Below are 24,833 nucleotides of genomic sequence, written 5' to 3' on the forward strand. Positions count from 1 at the left end.
CCTAGGGTTTTTCCTCCGGTGCACCAGCGTCAACGTAAGAGATTGAACCTGACCTCGACGGCAAAGGCCTCTCGTTCTCGGGTACCGAATAGCAGCTCCTGATCTTTTTGCTGCTTGCCAGGGACTGTGCCCTCCGCTAGAGAGCGCTGTCGGACCGCTTTCGCGCATCCTACACTCTCATTGCAGTCCCCATGCTCAAACATTGACTGTCTCGCCGCAAACAGCGCCTCGAGCAGCATTGAATCGAGCTGTAATGTCAGACGCTCCCTCAGACACTCTGCGCAATCCTGCTTTCGGAGTTTGAGGGACGACTCAAGGACCCTACACAAACGTTTTAACGCGTATGACAGCGTTGCAGGGAGCGGAAGTTTTGAAACCGCTAATATTGTTTCGGGCCGCATGGGAACGCTTGCCCAGCATTTCTCAATGGGTGTTACGCACGGTTTGTCACGGATACACCATTCAGTTTCGAAAAGGCCCGCCTCCTTTCCGCGGAATTCTTTCCACTACGGTGAAGTCTACGGAAATGGCGGTGCTGCGACAGGAAATGTCAGCTCTGCTGAGCAAAGGGGCTATAGAAGAAGTACACCCCTCTCAGATGGAGACAGGTTTTTACAGCCGTTATTTCGTGGTACCGAAAAAAGACGGCGGATTACGGCCCATTCTGGATTTACGCCATCTGAATCTTGCACTCAGGCCGAGCAAATTCAAGATGTTGACGGTGAAATCTATTCTGTCTCAGATCCGACCAAACGATTGGTTTATTACGATCGATCTGAAGGATGCGTATTTCCATATTCAGATCGTCAAGAGACACAGGAAGTTCCTCAGATTCGCTTTAGAGGGCAAAGCGTATCAGTACCGCGTTCTTCCCTTTGGCTTGGCTTTAGCGCCCCGTACCTTCTCCAAATGCATGGACGCAGCTCTGGCCCCGTTGCAGCTCCAGGGCGTTCGTGTGTTGAATTATTTGGATGATTGGCTGGTGCTAGCGCAATCGCAGACTCAGGCACACTCTCACCGAGATCTTGTGCTGAATCATTTAAACAACCTGGGCTTACGCACAAATTTCAAGAAAAGTGTTTTAACTCCCTCTCAACGGATAACTTTTCTGGGAATAGATCTGGACTCTCGCGCGATGACAGCGAAGCTTTCTCTCCCGCGCGCTCAGTCGATTGTGTCATGCGTGCGGCACTTCAAAGCGGGTCGCATGGTGACATTGAGATTGTGCCTCAGGCTCTTAGGTCTAATGGCAGCAGCATCCCCCGTGATTCGTCTGGGATTGCTTCAAATGCGCCCCTTTCAGTGGTGGACAAAAAGGCGGAATATTTCACCCCGTTGTCTTCCGCATCGAACGATTTCGGTGACACGGCGGTGTGTGATGTCGCTAAAATTTTGGATGTCAACCGAATTTCTCCTGTCAGGAGTTCGACTGGGAATTTATGCTTTCCGAGAGACTGTCACGACGGACGCGTCTTTGACTGGTTGGGGAGCTGTGTGTCGAGGGCGACCAGCCCACGGAGTATGGACAGCGGCTCAGCGCGGCTGGCACATAAACAGACTGGAATTACTGGCAGTTTTTCGGGCTCTCCAGTATTTCACGGATCTGCTGATCGGCCGTCATGTGCTGCTCAGATCAGACAACACAGCGGTTGTGTCTTACCTGAACCATCAAGGAGGATTGCACTCTCGCCCCCTGTGCAGGCTGGCGAGGCATGTTCTTCTGTGGTCTCGGGATAAATTTCTGTCGATCCGGGCCGTTCATGTCCCCGGACGATTGAATTTCGGAGCGGACTTGCTATCCAGACAGGCTCTGGAACAGGGAGAATGGCGATTACACCCCCAGACGGTGGATCTTTTATGGCGGATATTCGGCAAAGCGAAAGTGGATTTATTCGCGTCGAGCATGACTACGCATTGCCCGCTATGGTTCTCCCTACGCTCCCCATCGCCCCTGGGCGTGGATGCGTTAGCTCACAGCTGGCCCAGGACCAGTCTGTATGCTTTTCCTCCGATTCGTTTGATCCCAGCGGTATTATGCAGAATACGGCGGGACAGAGTGGAACAGCTGCTGCTGGTGGCTCCGCGATGGCACACGCAGCCGTGGTTTGCGGATCTGATCAGTCTGCTAGCGGGCTCTCCGTGGGAGATTCCCCTCAGACAGGATTTGTTATCACAAGCACAGGGGCTGATTTGGCACCCGAGGCCAGATCTGTGGAAACTGTGGGCGTGGCCACTGAGCGGAGTGCATTAGTATGTCCCGGTCTTTCTGTTGAAACCACTGAGACTATATTGAATTCTAGAGCAGCTTCTACGAGATGCTTATATGCTTTCAAGTGGAGACTGTTTACAGCCTGGTGTGGCAATCATAATGTGGATCCAGTTTACTGCCCAGTGGCTTCAGTGCTGGAGTTCCTCCAGGAGCGTTTTTCGGATGGCGTTACACCAGCCACTTTAAAGGTTTACGTGGCAGCCATTTCAGCTTACCACGAATACATAGGCGGTGCCTCTGTGGGGCGTCATCCACTAGTTTCTCGTTTCATACAGGGTGCGCGACGGCTGAGGCCTTTCCGCCCTGTGCGAGTTCCTTCATGGGATTTATCCATTGTGTTGCTAGGTTTATCAGGGCATCCGTTTGAGCCCTTGGAGACCGTATCGGATAAATTCTTGACACTGAAGACACTTCTTCTCATGGCTTTATCCTCCCTCAAGAGAGTTGGGGATTTACAGGCTCTTTCTGTTTCACCCTCATGCATGGAATTTGCACCGGGCTCTGTGAAGGTGCTGCTGCGGCCCAGGCCTAACTATGTTCCTAAGGTCGCATCTAACCCCTTTCGCTTTCAGCAAGTGGTCCTGGAAGCTTTTTCACCTAGTGAGGCTGGGTCAGGAGATCTAAGTCTTTGCCCTGTGAGAGCTTTAAAGACTTATGTGGATCGTACAGCCCCTTGGCGTGAATCTGACCAGCTGTTTGTCTGTTTTGGACATAAAAGTAAGGGCCATGCGGTTACAAAGCAGCGCATGTCCCATTGGCTGGTGGAGGCAATTTCTTTGGCCTATGAGGCGCGCGGACTCGCTTCGCCCTTAGGAATTAAGGCTCATTCCACTCGAGCTGTGGCTTCTTCTCAAGCTTTTCTCAGTGGATCTTCTATGGATGATATCTGTGCTGCGGCAGGATGGTCCTCACCGAGCACTTTTATCAAGTCCTACAGTCTGGATGTGAGGATGGCTCCTGGCTCCCGGGTTCTCTCCGCTTGAGCAGATGCTTCCTCGGATCTCAGTTATCAGGTACGTCAGGCGTTTTGGTATATCGTTCCCATACGTGGTGACGTCACCGCAGCATCGAAGTGACCTATGATAGGGAACATCTCGGTTACGTATGTAACCTTGGTTCCCTGAATAGGGAACGAGATGCTGCGGTTCTGGCCGTTCCGTACCTTGATAATTTCTTCATCTTCAGTCATGAAATCTGAGCGAAATGGCGTGCTGCACCCAGGTATATCATGCGTGCGCATGTGTAGGGTGGTGCTATGCGCCATTTGGCCAATAGGATTGGCGGGATGGTATAGGGCTTCAGACATTCGTCACACCGGAGGTGTTCCCATACGTTGTGACGTCACCGCAGCATCTCGTTCCCTATTCAGGGAACCAAGGTTACATACGTAACCGAGATGTGTAGTATTGCTCTTGTCAATCAGAAGAAATTATTTTATGTAGGCCAGTGGTTCCCAACCTTTTTCAACTCGCGGCGCACACAACCAAACACATATGTTTGCGCGGCCCACTTCAATTCAATTCAATTCAATTCAAGTTTATTTGTATAGCGCTTTTTACAAAACAAATCGTTACAAAGCAACTTTACAGAAAATTATGTTTCTACAATATTTAGTAGTAGCTAGTAGTTTGTGCACATTTGACAGGATTTTAGAAAAAATAAAAATAATAATAATACAAGACGTAGTCAGCTAGACGATGAACTATCAATATTATTAATTAAGTTATTATATGATTCAGTCACACACTTCAAAAAAATTAACTGACCCCGCTATTGTTGGGTTAATAACTTAGTACTCAGAAGCTAGATTTTAAACTATATTTATTGAATAAACTAGGGCTGTGCGATATGGACAAAAAAAAAAAAAAAAAAAAAAAAAAACCTATCGCGATTTTTTTGATCAATTTTGCAATTGTGCTTTTACAGTCATAAATGCATTCAGGATTAATTTGAAACATATTTCCAAAAGAAAACCAATCAGAGCTTTATCAAAAAGTTGTAACATCTCTAGAACAGACATAAGTCAAAATTATCACTATAGTGAAGATGTAAAAAAATGTATAGACTTGTGGCAAAAAACTAAAAAAAAAAAAAAAATCCTGTATACAGGGACTTTTTTTTTTCTTTTTTGCCATGCATTGTTCATAGAGCTCATTAATTGTAGCGGTGCCTCAGGTGTTTGCAGTGTCTATACAGTATGTGTATGCGGTCAGCAGTGAGAGCGCATAAATATAACGCGAAAGCACATTAAAATAATGCACGAGTGCGAATCTCTCTGTTCGCAGCAGATTTCCTTTGCTCTGTGACAAAACCGGTCGTGCTTGCTCAGATACACGCTGCTTTGCGAGGAGAGAGTGTGCACATTTAAAACGTGTCTCCTCTCACTTAAACTGCATCCTTTTCACTAACAAATTCACTCTATGCTCATGTGTTAGACATGAATTATTTTCGCACGTTTTTATTTCTAGCCTTTTACCGCAGTGAGAACGCTCTGATCCGTCAACATTGGCTCAGAAAAAAGGCGCATCACAGACAGTGTGTGAACCTGGAGTTAGGCATATGCGCACGCTCAAATCGTGATTTTAGGACGTTTTCTTTTAACCGCACAGCCCTAGAATGGACTGGAAATGAACAGAAAATAATTGGCGGCCCACCTGCAATACCACTAGTGGGCCGCGGACCACAGTTTGAAAACCAGGCCATTCTGAGTCAACACCAAGCTTTTCAAATGAGGGGTGGGGGGGGACTGTTTTCCCCCACGCTGACTCCGCCCACACAGTTATGACGCGACAGCGAAAAAAATCTACTGATTGCATACAAACAGATTCTTTATTTATTTCACTTTATCACTTTATCAATTTTAGTATCAACACACACTAACCACACATAAAAAACACTTAGTAACAAATTTAATTTATTTAATTATACAAAATGTAAACAAGTAAGTTAATCCATTAAAAAAACTCTATAAAACATTTGTCACAGTAAACACACACACACACACACACACACACACACACACATACAGGGACAAGGCATTTAATTGAAAGTGATGACTGTCTTGACATATCCCTGTATATAGTTTTCGATGTTAAAAAGTCTATACTTTAATCCATCAACTCAATAAATTATTGAATAAATAGGACTGTTGTCATATGGGGTCCATGGTTTCACACCTGGCTGGCAACCTCAGAGTCATCCTCATACAACCTGTCTGGAGTCCTAAAAACAACCTGTTTCTGGGATACCTGGAGGAGAAAAGCAAAGAGAAAAGAGGTCAGTCCAGAGAGAAATCTGTTTGCATTGCTTTAACATTCTAGCAACCCTCGATGAAACTCGGGAGTGACTGCACAATCAGCAGCTCTGTGGTGTTGTCTGAAGGTGTGTCATCATAAATCTGGGTTACACAACAGCTGGATCTTAAATCACAGATCTCACAGTGTGTTCTTACACCCAGAAATGCAGACAAATAACCCTGTGTTACATCCTATAGTGTAGTAGGACAGTCGTTAACAAAAATGCATTTGCTTAATTATTTCCTCTTTCCATATTGTGAATAATAAATGTGGATAAATCATTTTAATTTGCTTGTTACACAGTGGAGCCTAACTTATAGTAATAATGACTATTTGCCGTTCCATGAGCTGTTGTTGCTTTAAGCCCCTATTATTGCTGCCTGTTGCCGACCACTAGTTTAGAGTTTATATGCAGAATTTTGTCCAAATGTTTTCTTACAGAGTCAATGCAAAAGGACAGGACAGACCAAAGCGTCTTTCATTACGCTAAAAGTTTCTCAGATAATAATGACATTTGAGTAGTAGTCTACAAGACAAGCTCAGCTGCCTCTGTATTTGAAACATGATTCTGTAAATCATTGCATGACATGATATAAGAACGAAGCAAATGTGTGTCTCAAGACAGTGCTGATGTTCCCACATGAGATCGAAATATCTTTAAAGAGACGATGACAAAAGACCAAATGACTAAATTAACCACCCAAATAATAGATTTCAAAATCTGTGGTTTTGAATATGTGGTTTTTTGCAAAGTTTCAAAACGAGTGTGTCATTGCACAACTCACAAGTTTTTGTATCCTGAAGGCATTCATACCCCATCTTAAATTTATTCAGCAGGGAATTTTCAATGATTATTTATGAAACTTGTTGGTACATGTGCACTGCATTCTCTAGTGGCCTGAGTGCACATTTTTGACTGTAGTGTAACTCACCGGGCTAGAATTGAGAAACAGTTTAAAAGTGTTTGGAATTGATTTAAATCAGTAGTTCTCAAATGATGTGTCACAACTCAAAAATATATTCTGATAGGGTCAAAGACATCAGTTCTGGGGAACGATGGTGTCTGAATATGCCTACCTCCATACTACATATGTGACCCTGGACCACAAACCAGTATTAGGTCACTGGGGTATATTTTTAACAATAGCCAAAAAAACACTGTATAGGATAAAATGATCAATTTTACTTTTATGCCAAAAATCATTAGGAAATTAAGTAAAGATCATGTTCCGTGAAGATATTTTGTAAATTTTCTACCATAAATATATCAAAACGTAATTTTTGATTAGTAATATGCATTGCTAAGAATTCATTCAGACAACTTCAAAGGCAATTTTCTCAGTATTTAGATTTTTTTTGCACCCTCAGCTTCCAGATTTTCAAATAGTTGAAGCAATAAACTAATAAATCATTTTGGGGCACAAAATCTTGGTCCCAAAACAAAACTACTCACGTCAATGTTCAATATTTTCTTTACTATAATGGAGAACTTAAGTTTACTAGTACTCCAATTAGTAATGGATTACAGTAAACAGCGTTAGGTCGTTGGGAATTATCCTTCTGACATCTTAACAAAGGACTTTAGTTTGACGAGTGACACCGCTCATATTATGCGCAGGGTTTCTGGTGTTTTCTTGCCTCTACATATACGATCAACTGTAATGCCAAGCAATAGGATGAATAAGCAGCTAACAAAGACACCTATCAGATTCAGCTAGGAACATGCCAGCTATTAAAATGTTGCTCGAGGAGATGCTAAAGATGGAGTAGAGGTGCATTGGCCAAACAACTTATCTGGCTTGCTCTTGAGAAATAAAGGAGCTAATGGGCCGGGGCGCTATCACCGTTTCCTTCCGTCCAATCAAGCTTTTCCCTGAGGAATGCAATGCTCACCTACATATCAAGTTCACATACTGTAACCACCGCAAGCTTGAATGGAAATAAACAGCAGAACAACCTTGACTGCATGCTTTCCCACTAGACTGTGGTGTTAAAGGGAAAGTTCATGACTGTGAGGAATGGGGAAATGCTTTGATCATCTGTTTTTAATTTTCATTTAACATTTTTGATCATGATCATGTCTTCCACAAAATTAAATTTCTCAAATTCTATATTCATTTCTTTTCAACTGAAAAAAGAATAGTCAATCAGCATTGTAAAACCTCAGGTGATTTGTTTTATTTATCAATGTATGTAATGCTCAGAACGGAGCAGTAGCAGTTTCCTTTAAATATGTGAGAACATATCATTCCTCATACACTACCATTCAAAAGTTAATATTTTAATGCATGGTTGCATTAAATTGGTCGGAAGTGCCAGTAAAGACATTTATAATGTTACAAATGATTAATTAAGGTTAAAATCATGGTTTCCACAAAAACACTAAGCAGCACAACAATTATTTTCAACGCACAATATGAAATGTTTCTTGAGCACTAAATTAGCATATTAGAATGATTTCTGAAGGATCATGTGACACTGAAGACCTAATAATGAAAACTCAGCTTTTCCATCGCAAATTTTGCATTTTAAAATATATTCAAATAGAAAAGTTTTTTCAAAATTGTATTATTATAAAACAATATTTTCATTTGCATTTTTCATCAAATAAATGCAGCCTTGGTGAGCATCAGAGACTTCTGTATATATATAAAAAACATTTTAAAATAATCTTACAGTCCTCAAACTTCTGTGTGCACTGATTTAAAGCATTGTGTTGTAATAACTCTGGGCAACCATAAACAACAAAATGACAATTATGATTTGTGTGCAGTTTTCTATTGTGCCATTCCCTACGCTAATTCCAATCAAAAGCTCTTTCATAGCTGAACACCACACCTAGACCCAGCAGTGATCTCACTTTGACACAGCAAGAACATCAAGCCAATCTTCCCCCGCTCCTCAGGCAGGCCTGGGCAGTGCGTAACTGATCTGCCTTTTCTGGAAATTCCTCTCCCAACAGACTGATACTTGAGAGTAAGGCGATACAGCTCTATACTATTTCATATAGAGACAAGATAGTTACATATTTGGAGATGCTTCCTTTCTCTTTACACACTTATTCTGAGTGACTGTGAGGAAAGCCTATTTACCTGCTGTTCCTGGAACCGGTGGTGCTGGGAAAGCGAAAGTGGGGACTCTTGCCCAGGCACATTTCGGATGCGGAGTGCACCCTGCCTGTTCCGGTCCAGCGAATGTGGGCGAGGCGGTCGGAGTTGGTTGCGCTGGTGCCACGATTTGAGTTCCTCTGACACCACCTGCCGTGGCAGGCCTCTGTTAGGATGGTGTGGATACTCTCTAAGCGAAGGAGCCCGTGACAATTTCACATGGGTGGGTAACAACCTGCAACTTCCCTGCTGGGAAGGCAAAGCCTCACTGTAGCAGTACTCATAGTGACCATTAGTCGAATAAACAGGTGAGGGGGTCTGGTGTCTCATGTACAACAATCGTCCGCTGTCCATTTCCAAGGGGTGACCCCATCCGTCCTCTACGTACCCCCTGGAAAAACTCGATGAGGACTGGTACTGAGCGTTCTTGTAGAAGGGGGTAGGAGAGCATCTTTGTGGTATGTGATTGTCATTGAAGCTGGTGTATTGGTATCCGTATTGGGGCTGATTGGGCCATGGAAGTTCCCCAGGGTGCTCTTGGCAGGGCGAGCTGGTGTATGAATGCACAGAGTGCTCTGAGTTGCTGTCCTCGGAACTAGAGTAGTACAAAGGGTTTCCTACATTTAGACTTATAGGAGAGTATTCTGATTGTGTCACCGCAAAGTCTGTCAACCGTCTCCTGGGGCCCCTTGAGCGCCCACGTTCCCGCTCGGGATCATAAGGGTTGGGATCAGTGTTGGGAACTCTGTTATAATGAGAAAATTAATAGATTTGTCAACATTTCGGATGATCATACAATATATAAAACACATGTGAACCATACACTACCACTCTAGAGTTAGGGGTCAGTTATATATTTTTTTTTTATAATTTTTTTTTTACATAGCAAGGCTGCATTCAAATGATCAGAAGTGACAGTGAAGACATTCATTATATTACAAATAAGAATAAATTCTGTTCTGAACTGATATTCATCAAAGAATCCTGAGAAAGAAATGTATTACGGTTTGCAGAAAAATATTAAGCAGCACAACTGTTTTCATCATATGTTATAATAATTAATGTTTCTTAAGCACCAAATCAGCATATCCGAATGATTTCTGATGGATCATGTGACCCGGAAGACAGGAGTAATGGCTGCTGAAAATTCAGCTTTGCCATCACAGGAATAATTTCAAAATACATTTTAAAATACATTAAAACGGTTTGAAAACAGTTTTTTTTTATTCTAATATTTCACAATATTACACATTTTGTTATATTTTTGATCATAACAACACAGCATATTAAATATGAAATATAAATGGGTTATAATTATATAAAATATATTTGTATAAATAAAACTTTAGAATGGTAGTTTGTGAGTAAACTGAAATCAAACCTAAAGGACTGTATCCTGCGCAGGTGCATCTCTGGAGTGGAGGGTGCGCTGCAGGACTGTGTGTGTTTCAGAGCAGCATGGGTGGGTATCTGCAGTGATATCCTGGCCTCCGCAAGACAGGCCTCCAGAGGAGGCAATGTGGGGGTAACAGCAGGACTACTATGCAATGAAAAACAAAAACACTTTTTTTTTTACACATACGAAAACAAAGCTGAAACAGTAGAGCTGTAGTTTTGCAATACCATATTTACTGACAACAATACATGTGTTCCATATATCAACTTATATATCAAGATATTTGGCTTAATAGCCATTACAGAAGAGGGGGTGTGAGTCAAAACTGCTTTTAAAAGGTCATATATCACACGCATTTGACATTTAATACTTGTTTTGCACTGTAGAAAATGTAAAGAATAAAAAAGATATATGTACCTGGATTTGATGCTACTAGAGCGAGATGTTTTCTTTTTCTGGTAAGGCTGGTCCAAACTACTCTCCATCCAGGGAGAGTTTTGAATGGGGGCAGGGTCATGCTCTAAGACTGGACTCTGGCATGTGTGCAAATCCTCCAGGGATTGTGGTGGAGTTTGACGAACAGTGGCCTCGAGGGGCCGGTAGGAGGGGGCTATAGGTGTATTAGAAGGGGTATAAGAGTTGATTTGAGGTGGAGCATGAAAGTCTACAGCAGGAGCAGGAGGCTCTGAAGAAAGCTGGGAAGACAGTTCCTCTGAAACATGGATGAGAGAAATTATTTAATTTAACAAGGGTTATTGGCATGAATAAAAACGACCACAAAACCAGTCAAAAGTAAAATGGTATAGTAGCAATATGTAGCAATAGCCAAAAATATATCGTATGGGTCAAAATTAATGATTTTTTATGCCAAAAATAATTAGGATATTATGCAAAGATCATGTTACATGAAAATATTTTTTAAACATCCGACCGTAAATATATTAAAACGTAATTTTTGATTAGTAATATTTATTGCTAAGGACAATGCAGTAAGCAAAGCTTCTTAGAAAGCTTAAAAGGTCATTTTCTCTATATTCCGATTTTTTTTGCACCCTCATATTCCAGATTTTCAAATAGTTGCCAAATATCGCCCTATCCTAAAATGTACCCTTATGACTGGTTTTGTGGTCCAGGGTCTCTCACACACACACACACACACACACACACACACACACACACACACACACACACACACACACACACACACACACACATATATTTATAATGAATTGTTATTAATTTTATATTTAAATCTTTATTATTTATATTTTTCAAATAATATAATAATAACTTGATAATATATATTTTTAATAAACTATAAACATAATAATAATTTTATATAAAAATAACCAGTTCTGCCCTTTATTTAGGGACTGCAATATCTGAAAATTATCTGAAAAAAAAAAACTACTATGCATAAACATGGTTTTGACTTACCCTCATCCAGCACAGCTGAGTCTGACAACGAGCTATTGTCTGAAGTGCCTTGATATAAAACAGATAAAATAAGAACGACATGATTTTAGATTATCAAGCTGTTAACTCATCACATGGTGGAATAAAGTGAAAAAAAAAAGAGTAAAAAAAAAAACACTCTGAAAAAGTACATGTAAACTCACATAATCGCTGTGTGATCATGCCAGGGCGTGGTGAAGATCGGCCATGTTCCAGTCTCAGCCTAAACACAGCTTCCTGTAGCTCTTTGAGTTTCCTTTCCTCACGCTGGTACTGCTGTAGACGACTCCTCTTTACCGCTTTGCTGAGATGTTCCTCCTGGCACAGTCTCTGGGATGCCACGTATATCTGCTGCTGAAGAGCCAGATCAGCCTCCACAGAGCTCAGCTCAGAGTCCTGTGTATCATGTTCATCAGATTTAGATTGGTTTATATGAACAGTAGATTGTTATCCATGATTTCTGTGAATACAGATTAAGAGTCAGTCTAGGATTTTACCTCAGTTCTATTTAGGATGCTTGGCTCATCTAATTTAAAAGCAGCTCCGATGCGCCGGCGAATTTGAGGGGGCTTCTCTCCAGGTAACAGGGGATAATCTGAGGACAAATGTCCTGTGAGTTCCTAAAACAGAACAGGAAATTGATAAAAATATATTAGAAAAAATCTATCTTGGGCAGTCAAGAAGATCTGCTATGTGTCTATGTAATCTGTAAGTATAATTACATTAATTACATAATGAAACAATTAAGTGAAACAGAACAAAGTCATGAGCAGGTTATCACGAACAAGCCTTTATCCAGAATTCCAGTTTCTCCAGTAAGAATCCTTTCAGCGAGTCGGGACAAGTTACACCTTTCAACCGCTACATTATGCAAGCCTGTTGTTGAAAGATTTGATTCTTGCCTAAGCTGTACCAAGAGCTCTTCCTGACTAAACCAGCCCTCTATCTTCTCCAAATCCATGTCAGCATGCCTTTAGATACAATTCTCTTTGAGACAAAAACCTCAAGCCCAGAGCTCTTTAAAAAACTACAATAGAGGTGAAGCCCTTCAAAAACAGATGATACACACTGGCGTGACATCAGACTCATTGTGATATCACAAAGGTGTCATCAGGCCCTGAAGAACACCTGGACAAGCCACAGCAGGTGACTCCGACAGGAAGTAATGATGCATTTCTGTGATTTAACATCTTATCAGGAGGACTAATACACCACAATGCCTCTGGGTCTGAAGATGATGAGCCTTTTGGTGACTTGCTCACTCAGTCATTGGCTTGAGAAGAGGGAATTATGTTTTTTGTTTTTTTCTTTATACCATAAATAACCTTTAAGCATCCTGCAGCATTTGACGTGCCTTCTGAAGAAGTTATTTTGGGTGGAAAATGAAGCTTCAAAAACATGATGGTATCAGCATGCAGTGGAAGTGCCCTCTTATTCCCATGTGAGAACTGCCTTATCTCTCTTCAGGAGCGTTTTGGAAAAGCAGTGAGTGTGAACGGTAACTTACAGCCTCTCTGATGCAGAGTTTCTTGAGCTCCAGTAAGCAAATCTTCAACCTGTCCTCCAGAGCTTGCTGCTTGAGTTTCATGACCCGAGTATGAGTATTCACGTCCTTCATCACTGTGGTGGGGCTATCAGGCCCTACAACAAATAAAAGACCCTGATGAGGAGCAACTTCAAGATAATAACAGAAAATCAGCAATTTTACAAAGAGCTAGTCTATATAGACATGTTGTTTCTTCTAAATCGTAACCATTTTTTATATAGTATCCTAGCAAAAAACCCTAAAGATGCCAATTTATAATTAGTGTTGGAGCAAAGGCATATCTGAGAAACTGATCTAGACTTTCAGGAAACAAATATTCATCAACGACTACGATATGATAAAAAATGAATGCTATGACTGGTGGTTCCGGTCTCTAAAAACGGCTAAATGATTGACAACAAAGGATTAATTTCTTCTGTATCCGGTAACTGAAAGCAAACGCCTCTGGCATGTCTGGAGAGCTTATCTACTGAATTCTTGAGCGTACATTTTCAATCAGTCATGTGACAGCATACAAAGAGATAACCAACAAAAAAAATGTATGAATGCACAGAAAAAATGTGATTATTAGGTATACATTATGTCCCTTTGTAAGAAACAGTTTGACTTGTTCTAGTTTAAAAGGGCTTTTTTAAAAACCTGTTATAGAGAGGCTGCTTCCGATTCAACCGTTACAGGTGTAATGTACATAATCTTCCTTTTCAGAATTGAAAAACAACTACTAAAACATGCATTTGTAAATGTATGTAAAAATTATTTTGCATGCATTTTTAAATGTACGTTAAAAATTGAACTACTGTTCAAAAGTTTGGTCAGTATTATTTTTTTCAACTAATTTGAAATAATACTGACCAAACTTTTGAACAGTACTGTAACTTTTTACATACATTTACAAATTAAATAAATGTAAGTAAAATAATACACAGTACAATAATACATGTTTACCAAGGCTGCATTTTTTGGATCAAATATAAAAAATTAAGGTGAAATAATCTTACAATTGTAAAAATATTATTATATATTATATAAAAAAATATTATTTTGAAATTTAGACCTAATTTATTCCTGAGATGGCAAAGCAAAATGTTCAACAGCTGTTATTCTAATATGCTGATTTGATGCTCAAGAAGCATTTTTTTATTAATATTTGTATTATTAATATAATAATTTGAATGTTATGTAATGTTTTCAGGCATCAGAAAAAGGCAATACTGACCCCAAATTTTTTAACTTGAGTGTGTGTGTATACATACATACATACATACATACATATATATATATATATATATATATATATATACACATACATACATATATATATAAATATATATATATATACACACACACACACATATATATATATATATATATAGTACAGACCAAAGGTTTGGACACACCTTCTCATTCAAAGAGTTTTCTTTATTTTCATGACTATGAATATTTTAGGGTCACACTGAAGGCATCAAGGGCTATTTGACCAAGAAGGAGAGTGATGGGGTGCTGCTCCAGATGACCTGGCCTCCACAGTCACCGGACCTGAACCCAATCGAGATGGTTTAGGGGTGAGCTGGACCGCAGACAGAAGGCAAAAGGGCCAACAAGTGCTAAGCATCTCTCAGGGAACTCCTTCAAGACTGTTGAAGACCATTTCAGGTGACTACCTCTTGAAGCTCATCAAGAGAACGCCAAGAGTGTGCAAAGCAGTAATCAAAGCAAAAGATGGCTACTTTGAAGAACCTAGAATATGAAATATTTTCAGTTCTTTCACACTTCTTTGTTATGTATATAATTCCATATATAATTCCACATGTGTTAATTCATAGTTTTGATGCATTCAGTGTGAATCTACAATTTTCATAGTCATGAAAATAAAGAAAACTCTTTGAATGAGAAGGTGTGTCCAAACTTTTGGTCTGTAATGTATATATATATATATAATCTATACATGTCTATTATACACATCATTTTATTTATATGTTGAGCATCCCATTTAAGAGCATTTAAAAATGTTTCGCTTCTAATCCTTTCACTGAACTATACAGAAGAAAGAACAACACAAAGCTTAGTAAATGATGATAGATAGTTTAATTTTTGGGTGAACTAACCCTTTAATCTTACATCCACATTCTATATGGCATAAAATATATCATTGTATAGGCAATGTGTTACAGGCTGAACCTACCAGAATGCAGAATAACCCCGCTGTCAGTATCACTGATCTCCTCTTTTCCTTCCATGACAGATGGTCAAGTGGTCTTCCAAGTGAAAGCCTCGGTTTTTTCTTACTTTACGAATTCCTAAAGAACAAACACAACTTGTATCACATTTACCAGACCAATTTAGCTGTTCAAGCCAAAGTGAAGAAAAACTAGTCCCGTGGAACCACTCAGCCCCTCAGCTGTGATGGGTGTCCTGACCCAAGCCACAGGGGTCAGAGCAGATTCCAGCAGACTGCTCTGGCAAACAATAGTTTTCACAGGGCCACTAAAAATCCCAGTCTAACTACGCCTTTTGGCTATGCGCTGTCAGCAGGAGCTCAGGTTGAGCTTTAACTAAGAGGCCATTCAAGTAAATACTCTTCCTTTACACATCCATCTGTATCTGAAAAATGTCCATTTTCCAGGAGGAACAAGGCTGTGCTGTGCTTAGATTACAATACTGGAATGCTCCCAACAGAAGAGGGCTGCTGTGCCTCATTGCACACACTTGTAGTTAATTAACCTCGATTCACTTCTACAACAGTTTCTCAGACAACTTACAGTTAAAAGGAATTGCAATTAGCTATAGACTGGTTTTCACATTTCTTACATTTAAATTTATAATTAATGCCTTTAGTAACCTAATAGTAACATAAATTAACATCTAAATGAACTATATATACATACATATTTCAGAGGCATTTCCATACAAAATGTGACATCATAATGCCAAAGTCCAGACCATTAGCAGCTTGTGACACATATGTTCTGCGGTGTATGACTCTGACAAACCTGAGTCTCACCGCCGGCTTCCTGTCGATATGTCAAAATGTTACTCTACGATATGATGACAAACTCCTGAGTAAGCTGTGAATATCTACAGTTGGAACAATGATTAACAGATGCTTGATATTAGATCTATAATCGATCAGCTGTGATTTTATTACTTTGAAACTGCAGATGCACTCTTAAGTCACTAACAGTGCAACCAGTCATTCTCAATATCACAATCTTTAAAGAGATGGAACACCAAAATAGCCTCATGTTTATAAGGTTTTATTATAATTATTGCTAACTGTTCAACCAGTAATGAATGAAATTTTTTTTTTTTAATTTATTTGGAATACATTTTTAAGTACAGTTTTTTTCTGGATTTTATTATCAGTAATATTTAAAAAATCAATAAAATTACTGCATTTTTTATTTTTTATTTTTGTCTTCATTTTAGGCTATAACTTTTAAGTGAACATTTCTTGATTTGAGAATGAATGGCTCTAAAAAGTTGGTGTTATTTATCAGTAGACTCAATATTTAACAACTACCATATCACACAAGCAGTGAAAACATTCACCCTAAAAAAAAAGCTATCTCTAAGCATTTAGCTGTCCTTGTATAACTTATATGATTAACTACAGTCATTATAACATTAAAGTACTCACATATTGTAAAATGCTGATCCTTCTTAAAGTATAAGTGTATCCGGCAAACAGAATAAGTTGATTTCCAAGAGATGTCTAGCTCCACACTACACTCCAACTCTGGATGAGCACCGGTAGGAGTTTGTACTGTGAAATGAACCTGGGCGCGTCTTGTACATACCTCTGTGTGTGTGTGTGTGTGAGAGAGAGATATCACAGTGTCACACCTCTTGTACACACTTGTCGAAGGCTATAATAACTCCCCCTGTTGTCATTATCAGGATGTGCACATACAATTATGAAGCAAGTGATGAAATCACACCATAAAGGTGTAAACAATGTCTAAATCAAGACCAAAATAATACATTTTAAACTCAAAATGTAATTCAAACTTGGAAATAAACAACAGGCTTTTTACATTTTAAATAGTTAACCCTGAACAGAAAGAGTGGACCGAATGGACTTTTCACACTACAAATATAAGAATGAAATGGTCCCTTCTTCAATTCATGTGTTGTCCGTCACTAATATTTTTTCCACTTACAGGAAAGACTGTTTATTAAAGAGCAGTGTTTCACAACCACAGGTACATGGTTGTGCTTTACCCAGGGGTTAAAACCAGGGTTTAGAACAAAGATAATCCAGGGTTAAGGGCAATGTGAAAAGCACTAATACATGATTTGAAATGTTTTAAGACTGAAAGTGAACAGTATTTCTGGGTCACTAATAAAATAAGCAAAGTTGTGAAATTGATGATGTGAGCTCCTTTATACAAACAACCAGGTGTTCATTCATCTTCTTCGGATCTTCTAAATCCCTGTTTAAGAATATGATGATCAGGAGTTTATGATGTTCAAATTTTCCTACTGAAGCAAAAGAGTGAAAAATATGTCTGAGCATTTTCACATGCATTCAAATTTTTTGGTTTGGCTTTTCATTTAAATTGGTATGACAATAAAATTATTTGCAATGAAAAAGTGTATTAAAAAAAAAGAAAAAAGAAAAAAAAAGCTCATTAAATTTTCGCCTATGGTTTCAGACTTTTGGACTCTGCATAGGCCTCCACAGATCAGTGTTTCATGAGATCCTGCTTCCCCCTAATGGTGATACTTAGGCCAACACCATTTTCAAACCATTAGTCTATTTACAAGAACTCACATGGATACATTAACATTCAGTACAAAAATTTATTTGGAATATTTGGCATCTAATTAAGAGAACTGGTCTCCCAAATACCTCAATTCATCATTTGCATTTAAGACAACCAATTGATGCAAAGATATAATACCAAACAAGCAAGCAAACTCCTTGTTCAATTAAATTATTTTACCAGTACTGTAATACAAATGATGTTGTCATGCATATAGTTACCTCACTGAGGCATTGTGTAGAAACTCATTCCACTCTAACATTCTGACCCAACAGAAAACCAACCCACACACAGATGTCAGAGGAAAGCTTCTCCAGAGTACTGTGGGAGACGCTACACCTGCTGCTCTCATGCATCGTTCACATACATTCAGGAACCTTGTTCTCACACTGGCTCTCCAAGAATGCCAGTTAAACGCGTATAGGAGCCACCACGGCTGCCAGTCGGGATAGTATCCTATCTCTCAAGGAAACACGACTGCTGGAGCATACCAGTATCTGGTTTCACAGCTAGTCTACAAGATTACTCTGTGTCAAAAATAAATAAATAAATGGCTTGGAACGGGATGATCACTTCATAAATGCATATTTGAGTACTCAAACATAAATCAACTAAGCCATGGGCATTATTATTTTTTATAATACATCACCAAAATTAGGCCTTTTTCAACTCTTTTGCTGTATATATATATATATATATATATATATACATATATATATATATATATATATATATATATATATATATATATATATATATATATATATATATATATATATATATATATATAGTAGTAGTAGTAGCTATGTTTGTATGCACCAAAATTATGTTTAGAACAATGATTCATTGTTTAATCGGACTGAAATGTCTTTGTGTATACATATTAATCAATCCAATAAAGCCTGAGCCAAATGAAACTTCGATCGAATTGAAAGGGGTGGTGTAGACCTACAATGATCCGATCAATAAGAAAAAATAAAGCATGTAAACATTTGAATTTGATTACTTCCTGCCAATTTTTTTAGTCTCTAATTTGTATATCTTGACATCAAACAAAGATAACATAAAAACAATAGTATCATGATAGCTTTTTAAAAGTTTCAACCTTCAAAAACAATACAAAGCCCCAATTTACGTAACATAAAGATTCATAAGCTGGGGCATACATCAGGTTTCCTGAGTCCACACAAATTTGAAATAAAGTCATATGAGTTTAGAACAACGCAAGGGTTTAAAAATTGCTGGCAGAATGCAGAAATCAGTACTTGTCTTTGCCTTATATAACCATGGGCTGGGCTCCACAAACACTGAATTGAGCACTGACCTCTGAACTGACCAGATTTGGCCGCAAGAACTTATGTGGGAAGTAATTGAGTTTTCTGGATCATGTTATTTGTGTCAAAACAAACTCTAAAGGGACTTCCCTGCTAGGAGATACTGTAGGCATAAGTGTGCTTTTTTAGACAAATCAGGTGAACACAACTGATATTTAGTAGGGACATTTCAGAGAACTGATTTTAAGCAGTAAATGCACCATGGATGATTAAGAAAACAACAACAGATCATTAGCATTAAGTTGGCACTAACTAGATGATTCAAGGATTGTTTTTATCTTCCTGTAGCTTTATACTACAGCCTACTATTAAGAGAGCTAGTATAAGTCCTTTGCTGTAAAATGGGTCTCTTGGGTCATGTCAAATGTGCATGTGGATGTTATATAGCAGCAAAGTCTGCATAGCAGCAATGGGTCACAAAACTAAACTAGCAAACTGAACAAGACAGTTGTGATAGAATATATACATTGTTTATTTAGTGCAACATCCACTGGATTTACATAGGATTAGCTGTCTAAAAGTTAAAGCTGATATTGTATGGAAGCCTTTAGATTCATATCTCGCCTCCTCCCGGGGATGTGGGGTATGTTGGATTAGCATGTATGGGAGCCGGAGAGGGTTTTATTATTGTGGGGATCTCCCCCATCCTGCCCATTCAGACAGGGAGCTCAGGCTTACTGGGAACACCAGTGAACTGTGACGGCTGAATATTAACCTTTACTTAGGAACTGTCTACACCAGGAACAAAAAGAAAAAAAAAAGAGGAAAATAAATGATGAGAAGAAAAAGGTCTAAAAGTTTTACTTGATTTACATTTAGATCAGAAAAATATAATAATTCAGAATAAAATAAAAAAATAAAACACTGAATTTTGCCATTATATAAAAATCTTTTGTATAGTTTATGTAGTAGTTTATGACTACATACAATCTATATCTAAGCATTATTCTCACTAATGCAGAAAATATGCAGCTATTTGTATATGGTCTGACCCTATTGTCATTAAAAAATCAAGTTGATTCAGTCATTTGAAATAATACTACTATAATACATTAGACTTGAATTAAACACGTTTTTACTTTTACAGACAAAACATTTTGTAAAGTTTAAAGTATCAGCATAAAAACAATGACTATAAGGCTGCACAAATTTACAGTCTAACAACTGCACTGTATAAAATTACAATGGCGATATCTGATAGTGTAGCAGATCAATCTAAAGCCAAGCGTGTAAACAGAAAAGGGATGTTACACTTATCAAGACGGATTAGGACAGATAGTTAGAAAAGAAGAAAATGGAATTGTCAAAACAACATCCCCTAAACCATTTAGTTACAATGAAAAGACATTGCTATTTTAAAGAATGGGGGAATGTTACATTTAGCCTTAATAGGAATAAGAAGGGCCTAAATATACACTCTGTGGGTCAATGTCAGTAATTATTGACTTGTAATTACTCCAAAATAGTATCCATAGTATAACACTGCATAATTAAAGCTTTGGCATGTGAGACAGAGAAGGAATAAGGATGTTGAGGCCTGTGAACAACACCACCACACCCGGGCATTTGGAACATGTGTGGCTGCAGGGCTCCCTTTTGGCAGAAAGAGGATGTAAAGTGGAAATTGATTTAAATGAGCCAAAGCACAGATAGATTCTCTGATGTGGACTGTCATGTCGTACGCTGTACCGCCAGCACTGCAGATCAGCACGAATCCCTCAGGCTGCAAACCCCAGGAGTACTTTCCCTCCGTATATTCATTACAACTGCGGCAAGACTGAGAAGATGAAACAGACCTCACAGATCCTGGCTTAACTCACTCTGCTTCACTGGGTGGTTTGTCTGCTAGTGGAAAATGTTTGTGGCTAGTTCACCCGGGAAATAGCAGACATTTCAATATAATCATTATAATAGCCAAACAGCAGAATAATATCAGAAAAAAAAAACTTTGAAGAAACCATTAAAGGCAAATTCCAGCTTTAATCAACAAGGCTTGTGGCACTATGTTGATTACTACAAAGTTTTTTGACTTGCCCTCATCTTTTCTTAAAAAAAAAGAAGCAGCAAACATTGGTTAAAACCATTGGTTTAACAATGAGGGACTTACAATGGAAATGAGTGGGGCCCAAAAGTCTTTTCATTGTAACGTCATATCCAAGTTTACAACTTTGCGGCCACGACCAACGACAAAAACCCTAACAAAGAAAAAGTGATGAGAACAAGTTTAAAGCTCAAATAATGCTCAAGTTTTAACTGAATAATAATAATTACTATTATTCTTTTTTATTACATGATTCGCATTTGTTTTTTAATTCACAAAAAATTGCAATTTTTTCATTGCAAATGCTTCACTGTAGCCTTGATTTTTGCACATTATGACGCAAATGCTGTCAATTGCGCTTAACTTGATATTTATTTCTTTAAATGTAAAATTGTATTGCACAGTGGAATACTTCTGTCATAAATACACAGGGCAGCATTGCACCGATGTTCGTTTATCTATTACTCATGAAAACAATATCTTGTTTTAATCGTCCTTTCTTTATCCAAAAGGAAGTGCAGTGTTTCTTTGAAATCAGTGTGTTATGGTTAAATGCTTTAGTCAGTTCCTGTTTAGTCTTTGTGTCATTGCACAGGACAGTAGATAAAATATCTATCTAATGTCCTGTTTGGTGACGCATGTGTAACAGTAATACAGTTAAATAAAAAGCTATTTCTCACTAATTCATTCAGATTTACAAGATGTGAATGATGCTGGATGTTTTAGTTTACAAAAATGACACCATTCAATCACTTTTCTATACTGACTTTTCTGATTTGTATTACTCTATAAATCATATAGTATGATATATATTTTATATAGGAATGTTGAAATATGAACCAAGAAAAATTTAGAATAAAATAACAAAATAGAAACAACAAATTTGGAAAGTCAAATCCAATATAATGGGCTGCTGCACAAGCAGAAATAGAAACATCACTATAGGGCCTGTCATTGAATTAGACCACATCCAGAGTTGCTAATGCAAGCCTTAAAACTGAGCTGTCGGCAGCAAACAATACACACACACTGCTTGGCTCCGGTTTGGCCGACCCTGTCTATGAACCAACAAAGACACAGATTCCAGGGCTATTCACGTTCAGTGGAACACACCTCCTTCTGATGCCGGCCCACTCAAATCACCCTTGACGCTCTGAAACACACTGATCACTGGATTCCAAAGCATTACACAAGGACAAATTGTTCAGTTGTCTTTCTTACACAAGGAACAACACCTGAACAATTACATTAGACTACAGAGTATAGACTTTATTACTTAAAAGCTAAACTTGCAGTTCTGATCTGTTTTGAGACTGACTGATCTAGTTCATGTGTCTTTATAAACAATAAACCAAACCCCTTTTGCAGAAATGAATGTTCCCAGCTGAATAAATGAATGGTGTGTAAAATAATATCTACCCTTAGACAATGAAACAATATAAGCATGTAATTCTCACGCCACAGATATAATACCTGTGCAGATTTTTTCCCCCTTGGGTTCTAAACAAAGCTTAACAACTTCTCTACACTGTCCACACAATACCACACTTCCATATAAACAATAATCACAGGAGCTTACTAACTTCACACTGTTAAAATGTTTTCATTATAATAACATACTTGTTACCATCCATTCCACATTTCAAACTACAATATAATTTTGTAATTTCCTTATAATTGTAGGAGTTACTAGATTAAAATGTATATATTTTCTTAGTTACTAGTTAAATTTGAATAGGTCAAAAAGTGAAAAGGACATATCACTGCAGGTTATATAATGGTGTCACTTTGATTTTACTTAAAAGACCACTACATTTTAAAATAAGCACGTACTTATTAAAGAACTTTTGCAGTTTTATTTTCAACATAAATCCTGGGTTTGTCGTTGTTACAAAATCTGAATGTATTTATTTTGCTGTATTTTCTTGAATCATTAAAATAGGATGGTGGGTTAATGTTACGTTATTCAGTAAGTTACACCATACTTTGAAACTACGGATAAGTAAATATATACTTTTTAACTTTTCTGTATAGATGTCCAACTTTGTTATAAAGAATTTGAAAAGCTAACGTTACTTGCAAAACTTTGGTTAAAGCGGCTGTCCTGTACAAGCTGAATTTTACTCAATTTATGGCTGTGTAGGTATTATCGATTGATGAAAATATTACCATACCCTTTGTCGTCATAACAGGAAAACGTACGCAGAGTCGTCAAATCTTCACGCAATGCCTTATCATGGGATATTATTCATCCACGCTTTCTCCAGCGCCGCATTCCAAATTGATGTAAGCGAGACGCTGAAGAATGGACGATTCCAAACCACACGATCTAAGGGTGTTGCATATCACTTAGTTTCTCGTTGATGGTTCTGACAAAAGAAAAATAATTTTAAAGAATTTGTAATGAAGCAAATTTAACATGAGACGTCTGAAGGAATGCGAGACCTGTCTTTTTGTTGTATGTGCTTTATTAAGGCACTTTAATGGAAACTTAAAACCATACCCCCTAACACAATGGTACGCCCCTCACCTCCCCAGAAACTTTTTTCTAAGCGCTGACTGAACTAGAGATGGGAAGTCCGACTCATTTTCCGAATCGGTTCTTTTGAACAACTTGTTTAAAAAATTTAAAAATGTGTTTTATTATGCTTTTCCACTTTTTCAACTTTAGTTGGTCTGTAATGTTGCTGTTTGAGCATTAAAATATCTGCAAATTTACAAAGCTCAAAGTCTACTTCGAGAGGAAATATTTTATTTAACATAAATCACTGTTAAAACCACAATGAACGATGAACACTGACTACAACGCATATTTTCCGGGATTTGTGATATGAGACCTGGTTGAACTGTAATAGAGAAGGCAACGAGTGTTATCACTATGTCGGAGACATTCTAGCTTTTCGGACGATTTCAATTGATTTGATATCGACGCAATATTTACACTGTAGCCCACATAGGCATGACTTTTCCCGATCAAGCGCTGTGTAGAGCCAATCACAACAGATACACTGGCCCAGCTAACCAATCACAGTACATTTTGTATGTCAGAAGGCGGGACTTAATTTGATTAAGTCGTTCATGCCAGACTGGGGAGAGAGGTGGTGTTGTAATAATTCACATGAGATTCATTTTTCAATCAGAGAGTGGTGGCCTGGGATCTGAAGTTTGAGTTTCTGCGTGAGATTTCATCTTACACCACTCATAAGAGCATCTCACTCCCCACGACGAGATGCAGTTTTAGTGTGACAGGACTTTCATCATTGCTGTCTTCTTCTCCTCAAACTGATAAGAGCTGGTGTCGACCGCAGTGCAGATGTGTTTGTTTATCCATGAGCTGTTTGCTAGAGTATGACCGTACAGACAAAGTGCTTGCCGATCAGACCCCAGGTGACCTCATCCCAGAGAGACTGTCTTCATGCTTTAATGCTACTGATAAAAATGCACACATTCTCTCATCAAGACAATCAGTTCTGTGGAATGCAAAGTCTTAGTCTAAAGTATAAAGAAATAGTTCACCCATAAAAGAAAATTTGCTGAAAATGTTTCTCTTAGGCCATCCAAGATCTAGCTGAGTTTGTTTCATCATCAGATTTGGGGAAATGTAGCATTACATCACTTGATTA

The 24,833-nt window shown here is 38.5% G+C and overlaps 2 protein-coding genes across 6 annotated transcripts in view; both read right to left on the bottom strand.

The window, feature by feature from the left end:
* LOC127968422 (NADH-cytochrome b5 reductase 3) overlaps nucleotides 1-24,833 on the bottom strand; it is a 99,485-nt gene that overhangs the window by 16,284 nt on the left and 58,368 nt on the right. The gene's annotated exons all lie outside the window — the stretch shown is intronic.
* Nucleotides 5,104-23,609, bottom strand: LOC127968415 (innate immunity activator protein). 5 transcript variants are annotated; one of them, XM_052569627.1, is made up of 10 exons: nucleotides 16,707-17,117; nucleotides 15,252-15,366; nucleotides 13,031-13,164; nucleotides 12,021-12,143; nucleotides 11,688-11,919; nucleotides 11,506-11,553; nucleotides 10,486-10,780; nucleotides 10,054-10,209; nucleotides 8,658-9,417; nucleotides 5,104-5,517 (listed from the first exon to the last, which is right to left on the bottom strand). In XM_052569627.1, the coding sequence occupies exons 2-10, from the start codon at nucleotides 15,304-15,306 to the stop codon at nucleotides 5,440-5,442; spliced, it is 1,881 nt and encodes a 626-aa protein (XP_052425587.1). In that variant the 5' UTR covers nucleotides 15,307-15,366; nucleotides 16,707-17,117; the 3' UTR covers nucleotides 5,104-5,439. The 5 variants fall into 5 exon arrangements, with proteins under 5 accessions (XP_052425587.1, XP_052425586.1, XP_052425585.1 ...); XM_052569626.1 differs by lacking the exon at nucleotides 16,707-17,117 and adding an exon at nucleotides 23,385-23,595 and having other exon boundaries at nucleotides 5,106-5,517; nucleotides 10,054-10,212; XM_052569625.1 differs by lacking the exons at nucleotides 5,104-5,517; nucleotides 16,707-17,117 and adding exons at nucleotides 5,525-8,562; nucleotides 23,385-23,609.

The sequence above is a fragment of the Carassius gibelio genome, chromosome B11, assembly GCF_023724105.1.
Source record: "Carassius gibelio isolate Cgi1373 ecotype wild population from Czech Republic chromosome B11, carGib1.2-hapl.c, whole genome shotgun sequence".
Classification (NCBI taxonomy): Eukaryota; Metazoa; Chordata; class Actinopteri; order Cypriniformes; family Cyprinidae; genus Carassius; species Carassius gibelio.

Excerpts from the sequence above, each read along its gene's own strand:
- LOC127968415 (XM_052569624.1), bottom strand. The coding sequence starts at position 15,306 with ATGGAAGGAAAAGAGGAGATCAGTGATACTGACAGCGGGGTTATTCTG. Across the intron at positions 11,554-11,687 it reads CATGATCACACAGCGATTAT|GCACTTCAGACAATAGCTCG; the intron begins GTGAGTTTACAT and ends TTTTATATCAAG. Across the intron at positions 10,213-10,485 it reads TCTAGTAGCATCAAATCCAG|TAGTCCTGCTGTTACCCCCA; the intron begins GTACATATATCT and ends TTCATTGCATAG.